This window comes from Perognathus longimembris, chromosome 13, assembly GCF_023159225.1.
Source record: "Perognathus longimembris pacificus isolate PPM17 chromosome 13, ASM2315922v1, whole genome shotgun sequence".
Classification (NCBI taxonomy): domain Eukaryota; kingdom Metazoa; phylum Chordata; class Mammalia; order Rodentia; family Heteromyidae; genus Perognathus; species Perognathus longimembris.
The window spans coordinates 26,782,170-26,808,942 of record NC_063173.1 but is presented as its reverse complement, the minus strand read 5'-3'; the positions used below and the strand labels follow the sequence as shown (position 1 = coordinate 26,808,942).

At 42.1% G+C, this 26,773-nt stretch overlaps 1 protein-coding gene across 7 annotated transcripts in view; it reads right to left on the bottom strand.

The window, feature by feature from the left end:
• Positions 1-26,773, bottom strand: part of Nav2 (neuron navigator 2) — a 702,797-nt gene that overhangs the window by 272,564 nt on the left and 403,460 nt on the right. Inside the window, exon 1 of one of the 7 annotated variants that reach the window (XM_048359789.1) lies at positions 4,761-4,857. The exons of the other annotated variants lie outside the window; for them this stretch is intronic. Within the exon in view, the coding sequence (XP_048215746.1) occupies positions 4,761-4,796 (36 nt within the window). The 5' untranslated portion in view covers positions 4,797-4,857. Of the gene's footprint in view, positions 1-4,760; positions 4,858-26,773 lie in introns of those variants that run through there. 7 annotated transcript variants of the gene reach the window in all.

Here is a 26,773-nt window from a genome sequence, read left to right as displayed (position 1 = left end):
CACATATCTCTCTCCAGAACCTCCATGCTACAGAATGGCTCTGTGAGAACAGCGGCTGTCAAAGGCTTGAGGAGCTAACTGGAGAAAGGAGGGCAAAGATGGCAAATCAGTGAATTCATTCTATTACCCCTGACAGAATTTCAAAGAAGGCGTCATTTGTTGGCTTATCACTCCTCTATCACTCCCTATCAAGCAGACTGCATCCCAAAACGGAAAATTTTGACAGTATCAGTCAAAGTAAAGAAGCTGATTGTTAGTTTTAATAATGAAAATGGATGAGATAACTGCACTGTGTTAAACCAAAGGGGAAAATAATGTTGCCAAGTTTATACTGTAATTAGCCCTCCGATGAAGGAGGGAGCAGTCTAAGTAAGGAACACAAGAGGAATTCCACAGGACAACTGCACCAGAAGTGCTAGCACGGAGTCATAGCAACCAAGCTAGACATCCTGACTGGCATGCCAGACAGCCAGATGGGTTCAGAAGGCAGGTGACACCAGAAAGAAAAAAAAAAACAAAACAGTCCCAGGAGAAATACTGTAAAATATACCTCCTACCAGGAAATGCCAACACAGACTAGGATTTGAAGCAGATCAGTCATTCAATATCTGTTGTGGTTTCCAATATATTAATTATACAAACACTGCTACTGTTTGGCTTCAATTCAAGAGATCACACTCCAGGCTTGGGTCATATTATCAAGATAATATCATTTCCATGACTGAGCCAGATGCAGTTAAATGGCTTAACTCTGATTACTTTGTAGTACAAAAATGATACTGTAATGAGAACAGATAATTTAGTTTTTGAAATTGTTCATAATTTTAAGCAAATCAAAACATACAATTGGTTATCCAGGGCAAAGCTGATGACACTTTCATTTCAAGCCAGAGGAGCTAATGGTATCACCAACTCTGCACTTGAGAAAAATGTGGAGGATAAAGAAGCAAAACCTTTAGTTCATGGATGCCCAGTACAATTGGGCTGAACCCAAACCCTGGCTCTACTCCTCAACTTCTCAGAAGACTCTAGTTCTGCCCACTGTCTTTGGAGGCCTCCACATGCCTAACTTTGAGGGAAATGATCCTCCTTCCACACAGGGTTTTTTTTTTTTAATAACCATGGTCATCTTAATGGCAAGTGCCTGCAGTTGCTCAAGTAGACACACCAGCCCACGTTAAGATTGTGGGCTTTGTCCACCAGCTGTGGGACCCTTGAGGTTATGTTCCCTCTGGGCATTGGTGTCCTTCACTTATATAACTCTGATAATTCTGTTGTCTCATGCACACTAAATGAGATCATTTCTGCATGTGACCAGCACAAGGTATGAAATACCGTATTAATATTCAAGTTAATCACTGATCTTTCTACATCTCGGAGAAATAAATCATTGTAGATTGCAAAGAGAGGTCTCACCTCCGGAGAGCCATACATTTTAAACTACTCCATTTAAACTCTTTTCCAAATGGATTTTAATGAGAATTAAAATAATCCCTGCTTTTAATCAATGCAGCTTCACTTTTTCTTGATGGCTCAGGGCCATGACTCTGAATATGCTAGTGTTGTAACATACAAAGACTCCCCTTGGAGCCTGCTGATCTCTTTACAAGTCCTGAGAGTCTTTTGGCATCATGTATAGCTAGGCTTTGTGGTGCACATCTATGATACAGGCACTTGGGAGGTGGAGGAAGGAGGAGTTCCAGACCATTCATAGACAGACCTTGTGTCATAAAAGAGCAAGAGCTATTCAAAGAAGAGCCTCGATGGAAATTGTCCCTCAAAGAAAACACAGAAGTGGGAGGATTTTAGTGGCAGCACTATGTGCTGCTTTCAGGGAACACTGTGGCTTCTCAGCTGATCTCTAGCTAGGGAGGCTAGAAAGCTGGGTTCTAGGAGCACAAAGATGTGAGTTCTGCATGCCCCACCCGAGTCTACTGCCAACCTTTGATCTTGAGAAATACTTTGTAAAGTAGTCAATGTGCACTGAGGATATGAATCCTGGCCTGGATCCAGAAGATCCAGGGTGGAATGGAAAGCATGGGCATGAAGTGGGTGTAACTGTTGGTTTCTCTTTTAAACTACAGTAACCCTTTGTCAATACAAGCAGCCAACAAACTCATGCTCTGATACCCCTACCTGGCACATGTATGCCTTTGTTACATGCATAAAATAAATTCCTACAGAGAGTGGCATGGCTTCCCATGACCCTGGAGTTCCATTTTTCTTTGTGTGCTGGAATCATTCTTATTCTAGCTCTGAATATCAAGGCAAGTTTCCCAGATCTATACATAGGCCATGGTGCATTGAGGAACACTGCTGGACACCAACTTGTACTGGCTGAGATGCTTGTTTCTGTCTTAAGAAGGAGTATAACTACCATCTCTCAAATGCACATGATGGATGGATTCTAGAGTCAGATCATTTAGGTTTCAAACATGCTTCTATCACTTTTAGGTTAAGTTACTTAAACTACCTGAGCCTCAGTTTCCTCAGCTGTAAAATGGATCAAATGACCATTCAAGTTATTATGAAACTGAAATATCATTCATGACTTGTACTTACTACAGGCTGAGCATGTCAGCTGTGTGTTTAATTACCAGAAGGGAGATGATGGGACACTTCCTAAATAATGATTCCTTCAATTCTCAATTTGTCTGTGGGGAAAGTATCACTTTCCCATTTTACAGACGGGGAAACTGAGGCATTTTCCCAGAACTACATGATGAGTGGGCAAGGTTTAAAAGCAGTGATTGTCACTCAATGTGGAGCTACACTGCTGATTCCCACACAAGATCCACAAGCCACAGAGAGCCAGGAGCCTAGGAGTGTGGGAAAGGCAGTAAGAGAAAAAGGCTGATTACACAATAACCACCACAGTGCATCTGTCCCTGGGAACTGGGCTGGCCACTTGTCACTCAGGACTCATAGACCCTAGAGGAGAGCCGATACTTTCCCATGTCACCAAAACACAAAGCAAACACAATTTCACAAGTGTGAGGAGAGCAAAAATAAAAATATCAATACAACACATGTTAACCTTTGCAGCGCCACATTCAACAGAGAGTGCTCTGAAGTAAAGCCCCCCCGCCCCCATTCTTCTAGTCTAAAGCAGGGCCAGGCTGGCCTGGGACCCTGTGCAGAAGAGATGCAGAGGCCAGGCCTGGGAATAGCCACATAACCATACAATGATGACATTATTTGTTAACAACACAAACAAGCCATGGGTGGTATGCACCTGGGAGAGACTGGCCACATCTTAAGGGTAAGTGGATAGATTCCACACCTTGAGTTAATCCACATTCAATGTCAAGATCACCCACTGGACACTCTGTTGCCTCATGCTACACCACACCTCACAGCATACCAAGTACTGTCTCATTCATTGCTTCACCTGATCACTACTGCCTGGTTGCAAGGGGGTATGCACTTCCATAGCAGATCCACAGTGTGCCAGGTGCATCACAGCCTGGACCTCATCTGCCATCTTTCCTTGCTATGGCATTAGCCCGAGGAAGATAGAAATTCTTGTTTGCTTGTCTCAATGAATTTTTTTCAAACACTGAACACTACCTGCCAAAGAGTATGTGCTCCCTAAATAGCTGTAGCATGAATGACTGTGCATGTCTACTAACTAAAAGATCAAGTACATGTCAGATGTACCTAGCTAAAAGAAAGAGAAGCCTGGTGTGATCTAGGAGGCCCAGCCTCAAAGGCAGAATGAGGTTGCCAGAAAATTAAGGGCCAAGTATAGATGAACACTACTTTTTATTGGTCACTTTGAGGGAAAAAGTGGGTCTCTCTTCAACCTGAGGACCCAGATCTGAACAATCTGGAAAGCTAATGTTAGAACTTCAAGGGAAAATGTTCAAGCATTTCCTCTCCATTCATTGTTGATTTACTTGCACCTATTCTCTTTCTAAGTGCCTCCTTCCCATTCTCTTTCTAAATGCCTCCTTGGGGTGGGGGTGGGGGTGGGAGGACTGGGCAGGGTTAGATCTTTCCAGCAGGTGTGCAGCTGCTGACTACTCCTTTTGACATCAACAGAGCCACTTGGCAGGACAGGCACACAACAGGTAAGACAGGAAAAGAAAAAAAAAAGTGTAAGTGATCACTTTGGAAGACCTAGCCTGAGGTGGTCTGGGATAAGAACTCAGTGGGACAAAGGTCAGCATTGGTGCCACAAGTGAGTCTTTCAAACAGAAACTGAGCTCCCTTTCTCTCCATGGAGATTTGTTTTGTAGAGTAACCAGGATGGGTATGTAAATTTAAGGAGTGGAGAATAAGCTAAAGGCTTTGCATGAGAAAAAGAGAATTCAGGGAGGCTAGTGAAATCAGGACTTGGGAAGCAGAGTCTATGTTATGCACCTGGATGGAGGAGTATTAATAATTCAGTGAAGTTTTGTCAATGTAAACTCATCCCTCAGAAATCCAACCAAAGGGCAAGGGAATGCATGACATTGTCCGAAAAGAAATGCACTCATTACCTGACTTATGCAACTGTAACCCCTCTGGTACATCACTTTTATAATAACAATTAAAAATTAAAATGAAAAAGAGAAAGAAATGCAACACGAAATCTATCCCTTACTAGAGCAAATGAAATCCTCAAGAATGACAAGAAATGCTGAGTTCTGCTTGCCATCAGGCAAATGGAAGGAGATATAAGGTTAGAGCCATGGACCTGTTATTATCCCAGGAAAAACAGTGGTCTGTTTCTATCCCCAAGGCCAAGAGGATAGAATGGTGAGCTCAGAACATACCTTTGCAGGACCATCTAAGCACTGGCTGCAGGGCATATGCTGGCTGTCCTCATTCCTCCTTTTGTACAGATCTCCTCAGTTTGAGTACTGGCCTCTCCTTCCCCTCCCTTCACACACACACACACACACACACACACACACACACACACACACACACACACGTGCCCAGCAAGCCCTGCTCAGGTGCTCCCAGCTCCTAGCCACTGGCCCAGACCCTGTCTTGGCCCAGCGGAAGTGACCAAACTTATCAGGCTCATGTCCATCCCATCGGGGCTGGGAGGTCAGAGGAGGCACGCAGCTCTGGCAGGGAATGGTGAGTCACTCTTCCCAACTAGCATTTACATTTCCAGCTGAGTGGAGCAGGCTTTAACAGCAGGAGGGGGATGTGAGGAAATGCAATCACTTGGACAAGCCTGGGAGAGGGTTTTGTTTTGTGTTCATAGTAAAAGGGTTTTTTTTGTTGTTGTTGTTTAAATTAGTTTTTAGTTTGTTTTGAGGGCCACTCAGACCACTCTAGGTCTGTGAAAGTTGATAAAATTCCCAACACACGATGAGAACTGTGTAAACAGAGTGATTATTTGAGAAACATGTTCGGTGAGAGGTGGTTTAAAAATATCATACTAGAGTGAGTTTAAAAAGATTCCTGGCAGCCTAAGGGAGCCCCCTCTTCTGTGAGAGCTGTGACTGCAGTGAGTGAGAGGTTGTGGGGTTCCCCTCAGGTTTCATCTAGAGAAAGAAGTGGAAAGCCTAGGGCCTTGTAATTTTATACATAAAATTACATTTTATGTATAAATCAATATATTTATATTATTTTACACCAGGGATGTGCCTGCTATAAATAAGGAACCATAAGGCATTGACCTTGCGATAACTGATTACAAAATATTTAAGCCTCCAAAGCATTTTGTTAGATGAGCAGATATTTCTGTACTGATATTATTCCATAAACCACAAGCTGCCATGAATGACATGTGAGTGCCAAGGGGAAAACCTTGTATGGAGTGTGAGGTTAGTCTAGAATCAAATCCTGGCTGCAACTTCTTCATGTATCTGAATATTGGCAAGTCATGTAACTCTTAGAACTCCTTTCTTCATCAGTGAAACAGAGGTGCTGATGGCACACCAGGAGCACAAATACAGAGAGAAATAAGTGAAGCACTTGGAGTGCTCATGGAGACACTATGGGTAAGGATAAAGATGCTAAGAGAAGCAAGCACAGTAGCACTTGAGGTAGTTTGACATTCTTATATGTGGTCAGAGCTTCGCAACGCTTTGGATAGCAAGGCTCAGAACCTTATTAGAAAACCTGCCATCCCATCGATGGGAAAATGGTGTGGCAAAGGCTTAAGAAAAAAAGAAAGAAAGAAAGAAAAAAAACCCTGAAGTGCAAGCAGTTCTCAGCAGTGGTTGGTGCTGCCCTGCCCAGGAACTCACTTTCCTCTCTTTCCCCATTTGGGAACCTCATTCCTTTCTCAGAATCTCCACAGCCAAGAGACTTGGCCACAGTGGAAATGATCCTTGTGCCCTGGGCCCTTCTCCAGCCCAGATGTCAGAGCTCCCAGGCCTGAGGGCATACAGGGTTGTTTTATATTGTTATAACAGGTTATTACTAGGAAGGCTATCAGAAAGAAGGGACGTTTCCCCTTCCCTGGGGACAACCTGGCCCAGAGCACAAAAAGAACTATTAGCACAAAGATATTATTTATTCTACAAAGTCCTGGAAGAAAGCCCCAATAGATTCATCTCTAGGAGAAGAACAAAGCCCTAACAATAACAAAACTGCCTCTGCCTCTCATCAGCAGGGCTCATTGTTTATAAAGCACCTTGGTTAACCCAGTCCAGTCTACCACACCACGATTCTGATAGGCAGGATTTCATAGACTGGCAGCTGAGAGTTCACCTAGACAGAGACAGTAGCGTTCCAGATCAGGCTAGTCAACTTTATGTCTTTCATAAGACAGTCACAAAAATCAGGTCTACTCATTCAGATGGCCACAATAGGAAGTATCTTCTAGAAACTAAGTCTGTCTGGTTCTTAAGGAAGAGTCGGGTGTTCTGAATCTTGTGCCTGTCTAGTCAGGTTCCTAACCGGATAGAAACCCCCATATATACATGCAAGATGTGTTCATCAAAGCCACACACAACACAGCTTCCTACTACTGAAATGTCTATTTTTAACATCCTACTTCAAAAGAAACCCATTCCATAAGGCAGTGAGCCTAGACCCCAGGAATTAAAACAAAATCACCCCAAGCTGGCACAGGTGACTCAAGCCTATAATCCTAGTTACTGAAAAGGCTGAGATCTGATGATAGTGGTTCAAAGCCAGCCCAGGTGGAAAGGCCCATGAGACTCTTATCTATAATTAAACACCCAAACTCCCAACAAACAAACAAAATCAATACCCTCAGAAATGGAGTTGTGGCTCAAGTGGTAGCATCCCAGCCATGAGGAAAAAAACCAAGGGACAGCACCCATGCTCTAAGTTCAAGCCTCAGTACTGACATGTGCCAGTACTGCATGTGCATGCATGCATACACACATACACACAGACACACACTCCAAAATATCCCCATCAGTCATGTGCCATGGTAAATGTTAGACATCTAAAGTCAAAGAGGCCTGTGTCCAGTATCCTAGTAGCCTGTATCTTTCAGGAGCCAGAGCATTAGGAGGTTGGAGGCAACAAGAGGATATAAAATAGGCAGAGGAGATAACAGGGTGTTCCATATAAAAAAAATAGCCTCAAACTTGTGGCAAAAGTATCTTCATGTACAGATACTTTTCCTTACATCATTCATACCCACATCATTCACAGCCTTGCAGAACCGAATATATACTATCCCAAATACTGGAAATGTCAACATTTTACAGTCCAAGCATAGCAAAGCCAGTTATAAGAAGTGATCACAAAGCAAAGAAGCACTGTCCCAGAGAAACAAGCCTTCCGGGCCACTTTATGATGCTAATGTTGCCTAGGAAGTAGGTTGGAGACTTGTGTGAGGAGGGAGGGTTCAAATAAGTTTGGGGATGAGAGGAATGAACTAAGTCATATTTGCAAGAAGAATAAACGAAGGCGGTTCTCCAGGTTGTAAAGCTACAGCCTTAAGACACTCAGACCACATCAAAGCAACCGTTCTGACTGTCAAACCAGAACACCAGGGACCTAAACACAAAGACAGCCATTTACCCAGGATTATGTGAATCATCACAATACTAAAGAACAGAGGGGGAAAAGTACACTTTGCCTTTTTGTTCTGTACACAGGAGCTCACACACAGATCCTTCACAACAAGTGGGAATACAGAGAGGCAGCTGCCTGGCAGTTGGAAAGAGCCCATCAGGTTACTCCAGCCAGGGGCAGGAAGGGAGCTGTGGTATGCCCTTTTCATAATATTCTGAGTCTCACGAGGTCGGAAATCCTTCCAGTTGCCCCTAAAAATATCTCTCCTGACACCAAAGCTTTCTGAAGCACCCCTGACATCTTCAATGCTTCAGAACAGCCTTTCTCCCTATTTGCACCTGCTTAAAAACAATTAAGAAAACAGACTGAATGGAACCTGCTACTACACTTGTTGCCACCTTGACCCTCTTCATCTGGCCTCTTGGGCTCTGTTTGGATTTAGAAAACTGTATTTTCTCAGATTGTCAATCTACAGATTCTTCTCTCCTTGCTCTAAATATACCCTATTCAACTGTTACCCCATGAGAACATGCAAACAAAAAATTAACAGAGAGGTGGCAGTTAACTCAGCGAAGTTACAGGCAGATAGAAAGCTGGCTTGCAGGGCTCATGGTTCCACCTGGCACAGAAAATAAATTGAACCTGTCTCTAAACACAAATTCAATTCAAATAAACTTCATCAGCACTCCCCAGAGACCCTGCCAATGTCTCTTGCGGTTGCTTACCACTTTATAATGGTCGCAGGAATCCCGACTTTGACCCCTGGTGGGAACCAACACGTTGATACTTATAGGCATGGCTCAACCCCAGCAGGCGGGCAGCAGCGAGGTCCTCAGCAGTGAGCAGCCTGTGCCCTTTCTGGGGGCATCTAGTTCAAAGTACTGTGGAGGCGTGTGAAGTCTTGAAGGTTAATTTTAGCTGTAGTCACGCACCCGCTGTGGTCAGATTTTCTTACAACAGGCCACCTCCTGAATAGCGACAGCTTATGTTACCCCAACACACTGGGCGGCCCTCTGGCCCCCTGCCTTGGCTCAGGAGTGCTGCGATTCCTGAGTCTCCATCGCCCCCACCAGATTCTCTTTCCGCCCTCCAAAATAATCCAGCCCTCTGTGCTTACATTTTCATGACACACTCTGGGGAAATAAATCATGGTTTCTTTGGCTGCCCCAGGCAAACAAACCTGGGGAGTTGCTCCCCCTTAGTCCAGGCTTGGCAAAGACCAGCAAGGAAGGTCTAGGCTGTGCAAACATCACTTTCACAGGGCAACGCCTGTCCAGGCCACACAAGAGGAAAATCTATGCATTTTCAGCCTAGGTGCCTGCAGTTGCATGGTGCCTTCTTCACATGTCTCATCTTTTGCATAACACTCTCTCTGTCATAGGGTGACCAGTGCCTGGCCCTTCTGTTTCTCTCCACAGCCAAGAAGAGGAGAAGAATCTGTAAGTTTCAGCCAAGGTCTGACTCCTGCAAAAAAAAGAGACTGTGGACCTTCATTCACCTTTGCAGGCATTTTGATAAGGCTATCAGTATCATAGTATGGGTTCTCACTTCCAGATTGAACTAGTGGACAAGTATAGATTCTTTTCCCACCAAACTGGGAGTTTAGTATCTTCTGACTTACTTTGTACAAGTGCTTCCTACTAGAGAGAATGTTAATCTGCTCAAAATTGCAGTCATTATAATCCATGAGCATTATGTAAAGAATTGAATGATATAACTTGAAGGTAGAGTTGGGAGAGAGAATAAAGTAGAAGAACAATGGAAGGGGTACATAGATTAAGATGCATTGTACTTATAACTTGACTTATGGAATTGTAACCTCTTTCTTTCCTTAGTTTGTTCTTATTTTGAGAGGAGAAAATGGAGCTCAATGCTAGGGTTTGGCACTTGCCAGGTGTTCTTCAGCTTGAGTAGCTCCTCCAGCCCTAAATTGCTTTTTTATTGTTGGAAAGGCTATGAAAAGATTAAACAAATCCACAGTGGCCTCATGTGATATCCAAAGAAATCCTTCCACCCAAAAAATACATGCTGGTATACAATATTTAAAACAGGCATTGACGCCATGTCTAGAAACTGCCCCAGGTAGAATGCAACACAGTGTTTCTGCCACACCTTAGATCTACCTGTTATTCTCCTCTGGCATCCTAGGTTTCTTCTTCTTAAGACTCAGGCCTTGTGATCATTTCAGCATTCACGTATTTACTGAGCATGGACTCTATGGCAAGTACTCTTTTATTAGAGAATTGACAGTGAGTAAGAAAGTGCTTTCTTGGCTAGAGGATCAAGAGGTAGAGTGCCAGCCAAGCAAGCAAGCCAAGCAAATGTAAGGCCTGAATTCAAGCCTGGTTACCAGCAAAAACAGAAAAAAAAAGTAAAATGCTTTCATGGGGATTTGTGCTATTGGGATTAAGTGGGAGAAGGATAAAATGGCAATAAGAGGGTAAACTAATATCAGAGAATAAATGCCAGGAATAAAATGTAATAGGGAGTGGTAACAAGAGGAAGGATACTGTAGTAGGAAAATTAAAACAAAACAAAAAAAAAGCAGCCTCTCTAAGAAGGTACCATTTGATTAGAAACATGGGAACTTATTAAAAATATAGATTTTCAAGTTCTACCCCATACCTACTCAGTCAGAAATTCTGGGGTCTAGTCAAGCAGCATGGGTTTGACCAGGTGATTCTCATACATATGACAGTTTGACAATTAGAAAGCTACCAGGAAAGCATTCTAGATGGATACTATAGACCTGTGCATTTATTTTTCTTATCATTACAATCCGTGGCTACTAGCACATAGTAGGAACTCAACAAATTGTCCACTGTCTGCATAATACTTTTTTGGCTTTTAGTCCCAGTCCCTAGAACAAAATAAAAATCACCAACAGATAAAAGTCACGGCAATTTGATATTCATAAAACTTCAGCAAACCCCCCGCCCCCAAAAGAAGAGAGGGATGTCATGTAGAATTCCAGGTGGCCAACAGAAAGCTTTCTGTAGTGCCAGAAACTACCAGCAGCCTAAGCTTCCCTCTTCCCAATCTAATAAAATTTGGCATCCCAAAGTTGGCAATTAGATTTCCTATAAAGGCTAAATGTGGTAACCTTCTGCTTCCCGATTCTGAAACCCAGTAAGAAAGGCATTAGTGTGTGCAGCTGGGATAATCATTTAATTGATCTTTTCCACCAGTAGATGCTTCCCTTCTCTGCTCCAACTCACTGACTTGTAAATCAATGTCACCTTCATTGTGATCATGAAAAGGCAGGAAAAAACAACCCCCACTCCCCAGACCAAATTGGAGTCAATTTCCTAATAGGCCTTGGGTGGGACTCTAAATAGGTGCTGCCATTTCTACCCTCTGGCCTCCTCCTAAGGCCACCCACACAGCTCCAACAAGGATAGTGGGGCCCCAGTGACACAAATGCAGCAAATAAGCGTCAGACTTTAGAAAACCTCAAACAGAAAGAGTGTGATATCCTTCTTTGATTAATACTGTTCACTGTCAAGGCAATGAGCTATCAATGTCAGTTCTGCATGCTGATCTATCCTCAATAAGGGTACAAAGTAGATACTTTATAAATACTTCTTGACTGTGTGGAATACATGCAGCAATAATTAGGAAGAGGGGAACTATGTGATTTGTTGAATCCTTTCTATATGCCAAATGTCTTTCCAATTGCTTGAGAAAATATCATCCAGTTCAGCCCTTTGAATCAGATCTGGGCTAGCCCAACTCTCGGCCAGGTGCCACTGGTTCACACCTGTAACGCTAGCTACTCAGAAGGCTGAGATCTGAGAGTACCTGTTCAGAGGCAACACAGGGAGGAAAGTCTTTGAGAATCTTATCACTATCAACCATCAAAAGGTAGAAGTGGAGCTGTGGCTGAAGTGCATAGAACATTAGTGACCAGACCCCAATTTCAGAACAAAATAAAACAACAATAAAACTCTCATCTCTGTGAATAAAAAGTGGTTTAGCCATTCTAAGGGCAGAATACTATTTCATTTTCAAGAAAAAAAATTTCAGAAACTACACATGGATTTAGAAGCAATATACATAGGGATATGTAAATAAAGTTTATACCCTAGTTCCTTTGTGCAAGAAACTCTTCTTATAAGGGGGAATTTCCCAGAATGCTCATTAGTAACTGTTAAGTAAGATAAAAGGACTTAACAAAAAAGAAGTCATTCAAAACTCCAGGTTTTGCTTTGATCCATTCAAAAGAGCTATGAAAGAACTATTTGTACTCAAAGAATAAGTACTGAGAATCTACTAGTTAACAACCCTGGGTCTTCACTCCAGAGACTCCATTTGTTCTTTGAAAAAGATTCTGCACTTAGTTTTTTCTCACCTTTAAAAAAAGGAATCTGCCTCCTCAAATTTGCCAGATTATAACTTGATTGGTGATGCTGTAATTAATAATGTAAATTAGCAAACACCAGATCCTACAAACTTTTGTGGTATAAAACTGTCTACAAAAATGACTTACTCAATGGCTTATGATCTGAAGATATTATATTGAAGGTAAAGATATATCTTTTATGTGATTAGAAACATGTCAGTTCTTACCAGCAATAGAGGGCAGCATTTCTGTTCTCTGGGACACATTCTACATAATTGTACCAACTCTTAATAGACAATTAGAAGGCCTGTGTATGTGTGTGTGTGTGTTGATGCTTTATCCTTGTTTTCCATTAAAGGATAAACTGTTTATACAAATCCCTTTTGCCAAAGATAACAATATCACATCTCTTTTTATAAACAAAAGAAGAAATAATAAAGTGACAAATTAATTTCTCCAAACATAATAAAACTAATTTAATCACTTTGTGCAGGCCATCTGCTCCATGGATATAAATTTAACTGCATTTTCTACTGCCTGATAACCTGCTTAATTCAGTTAGCTGTTATGACCCTGCTTTTGTGCTTACTTCTCAGTGGGACCTTTCCCTGGGTGGCTTCTAGAGAAGGAACTGGCTCAGTCAGAGAAGTATGTCCCCATAGAGTGGCAACGCAGTCTCTCTCCAGCTGGCTGTCCATCAATGAAGTTTTAAGGAGGACAGCTATAATGGTTAGGGTTTTAGCTGAACTGAATTGGACAATAGATAACACTGCACACTTCCTATGGGCTAGGCACTAAGTTCTTTATATGCATTTGTCACCGTTAGTCGTTACAATCTTCGTTTCTATGGGTAGTACATTTTGCTCACATGGAGTTTGAGGTACAGATGGGTAAAACGTTTGTTAAAAGATTCAAAGTCATGCAAACACCACATTCATCGTCCCTAACTTTCATCCAATGTAGGTAATTCAGGATGATGGAGTAACTACTTCTTTCTTTCTTTTTTGCCACTCGTGGGGCTCAAACTCAGGGCCTGGGCACTATCCCTGAGCTTCTTTTGCTCAAGGCTAGAGCTCTACCACTTGAGACACAGCACCACTTCTAGCCTTTTCTGTTTATGTGGTACTGAGGAATCAAACCCAGGGCTTCATGCATTCTAGGCAAGTAAGCACTCTACCACTAAGCCACATTCCCAGCCCTGGAGTGAGTACTTCTAAATTTTGGCTTAAACTCGAGGGAACAATACCAATGATACCAGGTATCAAAGTAAGTATAGGACAAATGTGCAAAATGCAGAATAACAGGAAGAGGATTGAGGGCAGTTTCAAGGCTTTTCCCTGTCCTGTCAGATGGAGGAAGCTAATAAAAACAGATGAAAGTATGGAGAGAGGACTTTTTGAAAGGAGATTATCATCAAAGAACATTATGCTGTGCTCATACCTTCTATCCAACCCTTCAAACTAGGAAGTGGGTGGGGCATTAGCAGGGTCACGGGGCACCCAAGATGCATGGCCTGGCAATATGGGATTTTGTGCTATGGTGATTGACTCCTTCCCTGAAAGCCTGGAGAAAGAGAAAATCATGGCCTTTAGAAGTGGTACCAGGTTTTATGGGCCGAGGTTGGCCTATAACACCAAGATATATACTATAGTCCATCTTGAGTCCTGCTGTCCATAAGTTCCTTTTGCTCAAGGCTAGCACTCTGTGACTTGATCTATAGCACTACTTCCAACTTTTTCTATGATTAATTGGAAGTAAGAGTCTCATGGACTGTGCTGCTCCAGCTGACATTAGATATCATCCTCAGATATCAGCTTCCTGAGTTGCTAGGATTACAGGAGTGAGCCACGGGCACCCAGCAGTATTGCTGTTTTTAATCAGAGTACTAGCATACAGTAGCACTCAAAAGCAATATGAGAATACTAAATTCTTCAACACTTCCCCATAAATAAATCTATCCTTTAAAATAAGAGAACTGAGATTCAAAGATGTGCTGTGTCCTGGGTCCAATAGTTTATAAGAAACAAGGCAGCTGTTCAACTCAAGGCCTGCTCTCAAAAGAGCAGGTTCTCAATCGTCACACCTTTCTCCTTCTCAGAAGCAACAAGAATGAGAGAAATAGAAAGGATCTGTCTCTTTTGCCTTCAGGCCTGATCATGTTGCACATTTTAAGTTGAAGAAGTACTGGTACTTGAGTTGAACAAGACATAAGGACAGTGGAAGTGAATGATGCAGGGCAATTTCCTGCACAGAACTAAAGTCAAGGCCACTAAGAAACAGTTATCACATACAATGTAATAGCTCTTTGATGGAGAAACAGAAGTCTGGGAAGGAATATTTTCCAATGACAAGTTCTCTGGAGAATTCAGTCATCTAAAAAATACATTAGGGTATGCAACCTGCCTGGCATTTTATTTATTTTCATATACAGATATGGGAAAGAAACTCCATCAAAGATGAACACTGTGACTACTAACCCGAATTCAGCATAAATGAGCTTTTAAAAATTGCATGTAAATTCCGCTGCTTAACTCTAAGTGATTGAACCATCAGAAGACAAAATAAATAAATAAACACCTCTGTAGTGACATTCCAGGTCTAGAAATCGGACACACATGGTTTCATGGAAATTATCCAGGCTTTGATTCTGGCGGAAGGTGGTCTGATTTCTGGCTGCCACTTTTGACATAACCTGGGGACTCTAGGCGAGCAGTTTAACCTTTTGACCCTCAGTGGGTGGAGATGTACATACTCTGGTTCAGAAACATGTAGGAAAAACAGGATATTTGTTAGGTAATATCCTAATAGTTGTATCACTGGAGCTCCTTAAGATTTAGTGGCTCTTCTCTTTGAAGAGCCTACATAAACATGCTTAGATACTTCAAATAAATGGAAAGGGACAGCCTGATAAGGAGAGGCAGCACAAGGCACATGAAATTTTAATGTCAGTGACAGTTCAGGTTTGGCCCAAGTCAATAGGAACCATAAATAGCTGTCACCTAATGGTCATGTCCTCTTGAAAATGGGTTATTCGTCTGAGTTCATGTCCCAGAGGACAGCTGTAAATACCATCAATACTGGTACTAAGCAACAGCCTTATTTATAGCCAAGGGACAGATTCCAAAGATAGAAGAGGCCATGGAGGCTGAACCCCCATTTCTATACTCCCATATTCCTAGAGGACCAAGAGGTGAGGATGGAAAGTAGGTCTTATGGGAATGCATGAGAGAGTGGGAAAACTGTTCATGAAAGTGAGAAATAACAGGAAAAAGCCTGAGAAGAAGCGATGAGGAGGAAATGTGAGTGGAATTACATATGCCTGGCTTTGTAGAACTAGCTGCCACCCATTATTGAGAATGCTCAGCTTTCAGCTAACATCAAGTGTTTAAGCAGAAAACTAGTCAGAATCTGTCAGCATGTACCCAGGTTCAACTAAGGGCCAGCAAGTCTTCCCTTCACCACCCCAACCATAAAAGCATTTCCTAGCATCTGTACAATCAAGTTCCAATTCCCTGACTTTTCTTGCAAGAATGGTACTGGGTAAACAGATGCCCCTGACTTCCTACTCCTCCCCTTTGTGGCATCCCAATGCAACTACCTATAACTCCCCATAAAGAACTGGCTCTTTTCCCTCTGAGTTTTGACTTCTATGGCTCAAATGCACAGGTTCCAAAAACTAGGATCGTATGGGTTTCTCAAAGAGACCCGAATTCAAATGCTATTCCCCTCCCTCCCCTCCAAAAATACTCTTTCACTCATCATCTGTTTACTTATGCTTCTTGTATCCTATTTTGTCTGTCAAACCTTCTAGCACAAGATTCATGTTCATTATCTCCATATTCTCTTGCAAGTGTAATGTCAACTCAAGTGTAAATAAGTGTTTATTTGGATGAATGGATGGATGGATGGGCAAATAGAAGAACGGTGGATTTGATGGATTACCAAGAAACCAGCCAGGAAACACATTATCATTTGTCATTCAACATAGGCAGTGAATAGACTGTCCTTGTTATCACAATATTCTGATTAACAGAGAGTTTCTTCCATTATACCACCCAAAGATTAGAGTACTGATAACTGACCTGCTCAGGGCTGGAATAAAATCATCCTTGCATTTCAAGACGGACTTTTGTCCATGATTCACCAACCATTGATCTATAAGATTCAGGGTTGGGAACCACATATGCCATTGTACTATGGTATATATGTGAGAGTGATGGCTCACAGACTACCAATGAAAAGACTTGTAGATAATAAGACATGTTTGGTAAAACATAATTTAAATGAGTAATTCTTATCTTCTTTATTGAAGTCTTATAAAATTAGCTTTAATATATTATATACTTTCAACCACATGAACCCTATATCAGAAGAAACGTAAAAGAAACACACACACACAAACACACACACACACACACACACACACACACACACACACACACACACACACACCCTAACTGGATAAGACCTGGCTATTTCTATGCTGACCCAGTGGAGCACACTTGAATTTAGAAAGTCAACAGGGAAAGTTATTAAACAATCTGGCCACAGATCACATTATACCTTCTCCTTCATGCTTCACCCTTAATCCTGTGCTACCCTCTTACCCCCTACAAGCTTTTCTATACTCTTACCAAACATCCTAGACAAGGCTCATGTTTGTTTGACCATTTCCCAATTCCAGGAGCCACAGATGGGGTGAGGCAGAAAAAACACACACCAAACAAGTCAGGTTGCTATTATTTTCCACATGGCTCCTTCAGGCTTGCAGGTAGAACTGGTTCTGTGACACACATGGTTTTTTTCCACTGCAAAACCCGGGAGTAATGAAGGATTTCCTTAGCCTGTCTGTTATCCTCTGCTACTGGGGGAGTTTCCTGTGCCAGGGCACTCTGCTTTACCTTAGCACCTCAGTGAAGCCTCACATTATTCTAAGAGGCAGGAGCTACTCTCTACTCCCATACCCTTACTTCATAGTATCAGTGTGCCGATACTTTGAAGAGGTAAATGACTTGCCCAAACCACACGTAGGATTCATACCCCTATTTTGAAAATTTTCTCCCTCCATTGCAGATATCTGGAAAGAATATAGCACCTTACACAGTCAAACACTCCATTGACCTCTGCCTTTGTCCCAGTCCAAGCAACCATTTCAGCCTCTTCAATGTGATGGATATTCTCCGTTAAAATGACTATTAAAAGGCTCACAGTTAATAGAGGAAGCAACCCTTTTGTGCACTTCTAAGGCAAATACATCTAATCAGATTCTACATCTGGATTAAAAGGATGCATTAGGGACTGCCATGGCATAAATTTGATATGCAACCCAGCACAGAATGCCCACCTGGAAATACTTTCATGCCAAGAATTAACAGAAGGGGATGCACTACAGAAGTATTAACCTTGACAATCTCCTGCTTCAATAAACCACTGGTTGAGCTTTAATGAGATCTTGTATAAGAGCAGAAATGTCTGTTTCATTGGTAAAAATAAATCTGAGCTTGAAACACACAACTGTCTTTGCACAAGGACGTGGAAAGGGATGGACAGGAGGCTTCTCTCTGTGATTAGAAAGACTGTTTATGACAGAGAGGAAGCCACTGCTTACATCTGTCTCTGCTCTCTGGTTAGGGTCTTTTTTTCCCTTTATTGTCAAAGTGAAGTACAGAGGGATTACAGTTTCATATGTAAGGCAGTGAGTACATTTCTTGTTCAATTTGTTATCTCCTAGGGTTACTAGCTTCTTTGGAAGTAAAACATATTACATTTGTGTTCGGAGACTTCCTAGAAACCAGTTTGTATGCAACAAGCAAGGTTCTACAAATTGCCTGTCCTTATAGACTCCTTCTCGTCCCCCAAAGATATGCCCCAGGATGAATGAACATTGATGTTAATGTACCTGACTGGCACTGGCATGATGAGATCAATCTGTTTAATTATCCTTGAATTACTTATTCATCCAGGCCAATTAAGAGCATAGCCACTGTCTTATTTAAAAGGTGCAACAATATCAATCAGTCCACAGACCACAGGTGGTCAGAAGAGGACTCCCAGTCATGTAAGATCTTCATGCAAGGGTGTTACCTTCTGCTAGGTGACTTTTCCTACAAAACAAATAGCCTAAATCTTGTCTAAACCCAGAATCAGAAAGTACTGGAGATAGAAGAAGCCTTCTAAGCTGTCAGGCCCAGTTCCATTTCTTGATATATGAGCCTCATGCCAAAGTTCCTCAAATTCCCAAGGATGAAGAGATTTATGAGATCCTAACAAAATGATTTATTTGTTTGTTTCTTCTGCTGAATTGAATCTTAATCCTAGGTTGGTGAGAATACCACCCCAGAAGCTTAGCGGTAGAGTGCTTCCCTTGCATGCACGAAGCCCTGGGTTCAATTCCTCAGCACTATATAAACAGAAAAAGCTGGAAGTAGTGCTGTGGCTCAAGAGTGCTATCATTGAGCAAAAAGAAGTCAGGATGGGCTGGGGATATAGCCTAGTGGCAAGAGAGCTTGCCTCGTATACATGAGGCCCTGGGTTTGATTCCCCAGCACCACATATACAGAAAATGGCCAGAAGCGGCGCTGTGGCTCAAGTGGCAGAGTGCTAGCCTTGAGCAGGAAGAAGCCAGGGACAGTGCTCAGGCCCTGAGTCCAAGGCCCAGGACTGGCCAAAAAAAAAAAAAAAAAAAAGAAGTCAGGGACACTGCTCAGGCCCTGAGTCCAAGCCCCAGGACTGGCAAAAAAACAACAACAAAAAAAAAGCATTTTAAATTACTATAAGAAAATTTCTTTATAAAACATACAGCTTTGGTTTCTTACTATCCTGTCTGTTCTCCTCCAAACAAAATGTGATACTGGATAAGGAAGGCAATGATAATTGCAAAAAATAAAAGCAATGATTTCAGCTCTTACTAAACACATACTATGGAGCAAATACCATACCATGTCCTTTATAGTACCTCTCGTGGAATCCTCACAACCCTGGTTGTTTAGGACTATTATTCTGTTCACATTACATTTTGAAGAATTTGACGTATAGACATAATGCAACTTTCCCAAGATCACTAAGGTACTAAGTGAAGGTACTGGGTTTGAACTTCAAAACAGACTTGCTCCCAAAACTTCCCTTCATCACCACCACACCTCCAGAAGATGGGACATATTCCATCTCAACCACATCCTCCTAAAGCATTCCCCAATGCCTGGCTCATGGTACCAGGATTACTAGGATCCATGTGTCTGATTCATAGAGTCCAAAACTGTCTCCCTCAACTGAGAAGGCAGAGACCTTCAAGCGCCACAGAGCGAGGTTGGCCTAGGGAGAGAAAAGCCCTAGACCAGGAAAAGGGAAGTTGGAGGTAGTGAAGACAATGTTCTTATCACTTAGCAGTCTGAAAGGATTTTGGACTAGTGGGGACACTCAGCAGAATGATTGGTGCCCTGGGGGAAGCACCAGGATCGGCCTCATGGCAGCAGAGGGCCAACAAAGGAAGCTGCTTTATAAAGACCCATTGAGAAAAGAGAGGAGAAGGGCTTGATGTGTAGGACAGTCAAGGAACAGGCTGCATTATCACAGGCTGACTTGGTATCCACCATTTTCCACTCTGCATCCCAAGATGCATTCCTACTGTTGCCAAACTGGTTGGACTAAGTCACAGACAATAAAAATGACCTGTCTGGCTGCCATATTCCTGATCAAAGCTGACTCATTTCAAAGGCAACTGTCAGCAACTTGGGAGATTGTGATCAGACAGAAAAATAAATGATAAAGTTACTTCAGGGGTTTATAAACAAAACCTTCATGTAAAAACAGTTACCTTTTTGTCTTTCTGAAATTTCCAGTCCTAATAACCCCTTAAGGAAATTTATCAGACACTAATTAAGGGTACTGAGGTTAGGCATTAATTTTCATCTGTCCTCATACTTTGTCTCTGGTGGGAAATTTTTCTGCAGCTAGGAGCTTACAAAAATTACCCAAAGCCAAAGGCCAGACTAGGATCTCAGGTGTGTGGAGAACTCAGCTTTGTTCCACTTAGCATCATGCTGTAATCATGGTACAATGAGAGCACAAAGAAGTTCCAAAACACACACACACAAACACACACACACACACACACACACACACACACACACACACACACACACCCTTCTTTCTTTTCTCTTTAGAAAGACAAAAGTTGGCCAAGCTATCAAGCTAGACTCACACAAAGAAGTTCCAAAACACACACACACACACATACACACACACACACACACACACACACACACACACACACACACACACCCTTCTTTCTTTTCTCTTTAGAAAGACAAAAGTTGGCCAAGCTATCAAGCTAGACTCACACTATGCTAACCTTCCAGGATAATATTGTTCAGGGCCTAGATTTTCACATTAAAACAATTTGGTCAAGAGCAGAATTATCTGAGCATGGTTTACCTAGAAATGGGAAGAAATAATATATACTTCAAAGAGTAAAATACGAGAAACAACAACAAAAGCAATACTTGCAAAACTGTTTGGTGTAAGTGAACTGAACACCTCAGAGGGGGACAGGGGGAGGGAGGAGGGGGGTATGAGGGACAAGGTAACAAACAGTACAAGAAATGTATCCAATGCCTAACGTGTGAAACTGTAACCTCTCTGTACATCAGTTTTATAATAAAAACTTAAAAAAAAAAGAAATAATATATACTTGATATGATAGCTAGAATGGAATTTTTTTTCCCCTTGCTTCTCAAACCCTGGGGACCGGAGAACTTACATGAGCCTGTAAATGTGCTAAGGAGGAGGCAGCTTTGCCTGGAAGCTAGCTAATGTATTTTCTTTCCTTCAGTGAAGCTGTAGTTTAATCTCCAGGTGCTGAAATGCCCAGAGAATCTCCACAAATTCCAAGCTAGTTAGTGATGGGCCTTGACCTCTCTTTGTGCAGAACTGTGAGGAGGAGGGCACACTCCATTCTGCAGGAGGGACTGTGATCTAGCTAGCAAGTAGAGGACAGAAGAGCAGTGAGTGATGGGTGGGGGTGGCTAAAGAAAAGCAATATGAAAGCATCAACACTGTCACTGCTGCATTAATCAAACAAAGTATGCCCATTTGTAGACGAGGAGCCCCAAGAAATTACAAAGTATACTCTTCTATGCAAGTCCATGGCTCTGCATAGTGAAAACAGTGTCTTCATTAAGTTACTCTTGTCAAAAAGTGTATTCCTCCAAACTGTTGAGAATCACTCTGTTTCACACAAAGTAGTCTCTTACAGCTCTGGTGTCCTGACAGTATATGTGGAATAAGGTAGTGGATGTGGCTGAACAAAGAGCAAAGAAAATGAAGGGGATTCAGGAAGCACCCATCTAGCCGCTCTAGCTACCCTACTGCATATCTGGGACTTGGTTCCCTTAGAAATTTGCAGATGCTATGCTGAAAAATCACATCACTTCTAAATATCTTGGCAGACACAGGCAATACACTTTCTAAAGCTCAGTGGGGATCTCCAGTCTCCACTCCCTTCTGTTACTACATGGCTTACTGTCCTGGGTACTTGCAGCCTGGCAATCAAGATTTGGAGGTCTTGGAGATGCCAGATTCACTGCATATAACAACTGATTCCAAATCACCTACCACTTGCCCACATGAAGACTGACTAGGTAGTTCACTCTGCCAACATGGGGTTACTGATTCTTAGCAGAATTTTTGCAACAAGGCTACAACCTTCTATGCATATGCAGAGTGAACTCAGTGAAGATTTGTATTCTATAGTGCCCTCTTCATTCTTCCTTACCTATAAAAATAATCTCTACTGCTGGACACTGGTGGCTCACACCTGTAATCCTGGCTAGTCAGGAGGCTGAGATCTAAGGATTCAGTTCAAAGCCAACCCTGGCAGGAAAGCCCATGAGACTCTTATCTCCAATTAATGACCAAAACAAACAGGAAATAGAGCTGTGTCTCAAGTGGTAGGGTGCTAGCCTTGAGCAAAGAAGCTCAGGGACAGCACTTAGGCCCTGAGTTCAAGACTTCACCTCCTCTTTCCCCCCATCCCCTTGTCCCAAAATAAACATCTATACTGGTAGTTTTCTACCTAGAGCTTCCTGAGGCCCGTCAGATGAAGTAATCAAATATCTGAGATTTCACATAGGCATAAGGATGTTTACACTCCAAAAGAAATGGATAAAGACTGGTACACTTGCTAGGCCATTCTTCAATAATTGCTATCATGGTTTCATGACATCCTCTGCTAAATTCTCAAGATATAGATAGACCTCACTGCTGAGTTCTTGGCATGGTTCTGCAGGACCCAGAATCTGCTTAACCTACCTGCCTTCAGTTCCCTCTAGCACTTCCTCAGTGGAGTCAGGGGATGAGTGCTGGACCGGCTAATAGGACCCAGGTTGGATAGTCTCAGAAATTTAGAGTTATAGATCATGGATTTTGTGTCTGTGAATCCATAGATTAAAAGAACAGAGTCAAGTGTATTGGAAAACTCTAGGCTTTGAGTCAGTTAAACACTTAGATTTAAAAATCATCTCCACTACCATCTGGATGCTGATGGCTCATATCTGTAATCCTAGTTACTTGGGAGGCTAAGAACAGGAGGATTAAAGTTCAAGGCCAGCTCAGGCAGAAAAATTAGTGAGAACCCTTCTCAACTCATAGATGAATGTAATGGTATCCTAAGCTATATGGAAGGCTGAGACTGGGGGGATTGTGGTACTAGGCCATCCTGGGCAGAAAAGTCCACAAGACTATCTCCATAGAGGGTAACCTGGTGTGGTGGCACATGCCAGAGATCCCAGCAATGATGAGAAGCTCCAAGTAACTGGATCACTACTCGGGTCCACATCTGGCATGGGAAACAAAAATTAACCAGTGAAAAACGGAGCTGGAACCATGGCTTAAGCAGTTGAGTGTCAGCTTAGCAGGCATTAAGTCCCAAGTTCAAGTCCCAGGAACAGAAAAAAAAAAAGAAAAAAAAGATGTCCATTTAGTAGCTTTAGTTAAGTTACTTTTGATAAGCTACTCTGCTTTTTTTTTTTTTTTTACATCTGCAAAATGGGTATCATGGGACGAAAGCTTCAAGGTAACCTATGTAAAACATTCAAATAGTTATTAGCTCAGTGTTAGTTGTGATACCTCAATCCACTTGGGCTTCCAAAGTGGAGTAAAGCACTTCTTTATCCACAGTGAAAAACAAGCATGAGGACAAGCCATTAACAGCTCACATCCAAGAATCCAAGAGTGTCCTTTCTGCTTATCACATGCAGGCCCAAGCCTCCCCTTCCCTACATCTTTGGAAAACAACTTTCCCACAATAGAGATGATTGGTAATGATAATTTCAAATCAGATTTATGAAAATCCAAGACTAGGAGATTAAAATTCCAAATGTCATCTAGGTAAAACAGGCCAGATGCTTGGAGACTGGCAAAGGCCTGAAGTCTGCACTGGCAGAGGCATCAGAAGGGCCAGGTTCACAATTGAGAGTCACTGGGTTGAGAAAGGAGCTTGCTTGGGTCTAGTACAGAGAAGAAGAGACATATTTTAGTTTGACTGAGTTAACCATCAGTTGTTTTTTTTTTTTTTTTTTTTAATTCTCTGTGGAGGAAGAGGATTGTTTGAGAGGCCCTTCTTTTTTTTTTTTTCCTCAAATTTTTATTATCAAATTGATGTACAGAGAGGTTACAGTTTCATACGTTGGGCATTGGATACATTTCTTGTACTGTTTGTTACCTTGTCCCTCATGCCCCCCTCCCTCCCCCCCTTTCCCTCCCCCCCCAGGTGTTCAGTTCACTTACACCAAACAGTTTTGCAAGTAGTTTTGCTTTTGTAGTTATTTCTCTTTTTTTTACCCTGTGTCTGAGAGGCCCTTCTTTTATTCATTGTGGAGAAAGGCAACAGTCTAAAAAGCGCATCTCCTGAAACAATATTGTCTATGCTGAGGCCTTTTCCAGGATCAGGAGGGAAAGGATGAAACCAGGACCACTAGACAGGAAAGTCCTAGAAACTAAATCACGAGGAGGCTGTTACCAATCAATTTTAGCTGGTTAGAAACACCTCCCACAAATCCCAAAAAGCTGAAAATGGAACAACACATATTCCCAGAATTCATACCTTAGGCATGTCCATCATGATGCACTCATAATTCCACTGAGTTCTTAGGATAGTCTGCTGAGTTGTCACAGTTAGCTCAATTGTGTAGAGAGGAAAGGAGAAGATAATCAAGCTGCCCAAGTTTTATGAATATCCCTCTCCTTACACAGAGTAGTACAGTAAGATTTCTGAATTCAAAATTCTCCTTTGGCCCAGAAGAGGCTCCTTTCCAGGCTTTAGGAGCTCCACAGCTCACTGTCTGTTTCCATGGAGGCCGTATTGTTCTGGCTCACTACCATACCAGAGTAGATCAGATAGGAAGATAAATCAGATCACCATGTCACTGTCAAGACACCAAAAATATTCTCCAGAAAAAAGAAAGAGAAAGTGGTATTTAAAAGTTGATCCCTGACCCTGAGTCATACTGAAATAAAAATTATTAGCAAATGCTTTTCCAAAAGAAACCCGTTTTACTGGCCAAACTGAAAATCTAACACCTTCTAAGATTCAGACAAGGGCAAGAGTTCACACTCTTTGAAAAGCCATTGGAGAAGAAGGAGAAAAAAACCCATCCAGTACTCCCTTTTTCCTTGTTCCCATCAGCTTCTGGCCTTTTCTCATGCCAGCCAAGCCTACATCCTCCTGCCAAGCTCATCTGCACACCTGATCTCAAATCTCCAGTGACACCTGGTGTTACTTGAGGTGAAATCCAGAATCCTAAGCAGGATATCCAGAGTTCATTAGAACCTGGTCTCAGCTTCACCTCCATCCTCCTTTTCCACCCTGGAGCGGCAGTATGGTTTATCAGTGGGGCACACTAGTTTCAGGATCAGCCTAACATTAATTTAACCCCATGGCTCAGCTGCCTAATGACCAGTGTGACCTTGGATGGGTCATTTAAGATTTCTGAAGCTAAAATAAAAAGAAATAACATTCAGAGGACAACAACCACATGTAAAACATTCTCAATACAATGCATGACACCAGAAAGGGGTTGAGGAAAGTTGAGGAAAACATTCTCAAGAAAACATTCTGGGCTGGGAATATGGCCTAGTGGTAGAGTGCTTGCCTTGAAAACATTCTGGCATGGTTGCATTGTTCAATCTCTGACTTTTCTCTGACCATAAACCTCCCTATGACATCCATCCCGAACAAAATTCTGCAAAGCCCAGATCAAGCAGCACTGGTTATCTCCTTCCTGTGACCTCATTGGTACTTACTGCTTGTTAACATGTATCAGGTATGCACATGTAACCCTAGTTAACTTTATCTACCAGAGTTTATATTGTCTATTGGCACTTGGCATTCACTTGGGCTTTCTATGTTGTCCTCCACCATCTTCCACCAAACTATTATAGATTTACAAGGCTCCCTAGACTCCCTTGCAGCTGAGATTCTGAGAGCAATCCAAGTTCCACCAATGTTGCAACTGCAAAGATGTCAAAGGCCATCTCTTTTTGCTGGAAGAACAGGGAGGCTGTGGTTAGACACTTGGCCAAGGTCAAATCACAGTAGCTGAGACCTAAAGGTGCTCAGATGTAGCAGTTTGGCCCTTAAATCAAATCTAACCTCATGCTCCCTAACACCTGTTATTCCAGAAATACTGTAAGTATCTGATTCCCTGTATTAAATCCCTTTCTGCTTGAGTTACTTAGAATGGTTCCAAATTCCTGTACTGACCTCAAGTGGTTAATTCCCTAGCTGCTTTTCAGCTCAAGTTTAATAAACAACATACCACCTCATCTCTCTGTGGCGAAGCTCTACTTAGCGCTATTCTTAGGAGCTGATCACTACATGAAAGCTACAGAGATGCAGATATTTTCATCCAAATGACCAACTCAATCTAAACAGCCACCTTCTCACAGCAGGGCTCAAGGCCACTGCAGTCTGTGGAATCAATATATGGGGGAGTGTGTTTTGCCCAACTATGCCTATGGCTAAGGAGGCTCAAGTATTTATAAAAACTTATTCTAAGAAAAGAAATAACTGCCAACATTTATCCCATGGCAGACTTCCTTCCCATGAAAGGACAGAGGCAGATCTGTTACTGAGACAAATTTTCACCTTACTTTCCAATCCACCTGGGGAGGCAAAGCCTAAGTGTTAAATTATAGCTTTCTGACAATTCTGTGACTTTCAGTAGTTTCTTTTTCTTCTTCTTTTCTCTCTAGCTTGTATGACATTGACTTAAATCAAATCTTACAAATATATATTACTGGGGAATTTCAAATATCTAATCTACTTAGCTTATCAAAATAGTATGAGATAACTCTGAGAATGTTTGTAATTCATTTTAAATAATTTTCCATCCTGTTTCTCTAGCTCTTGTGAATAGTTTGATTTTTACAGGGAAACTGCCAGCTGGAGTCAGAAATGTCAACAGCCTTGCACAGGCTGTGGCACTGGGT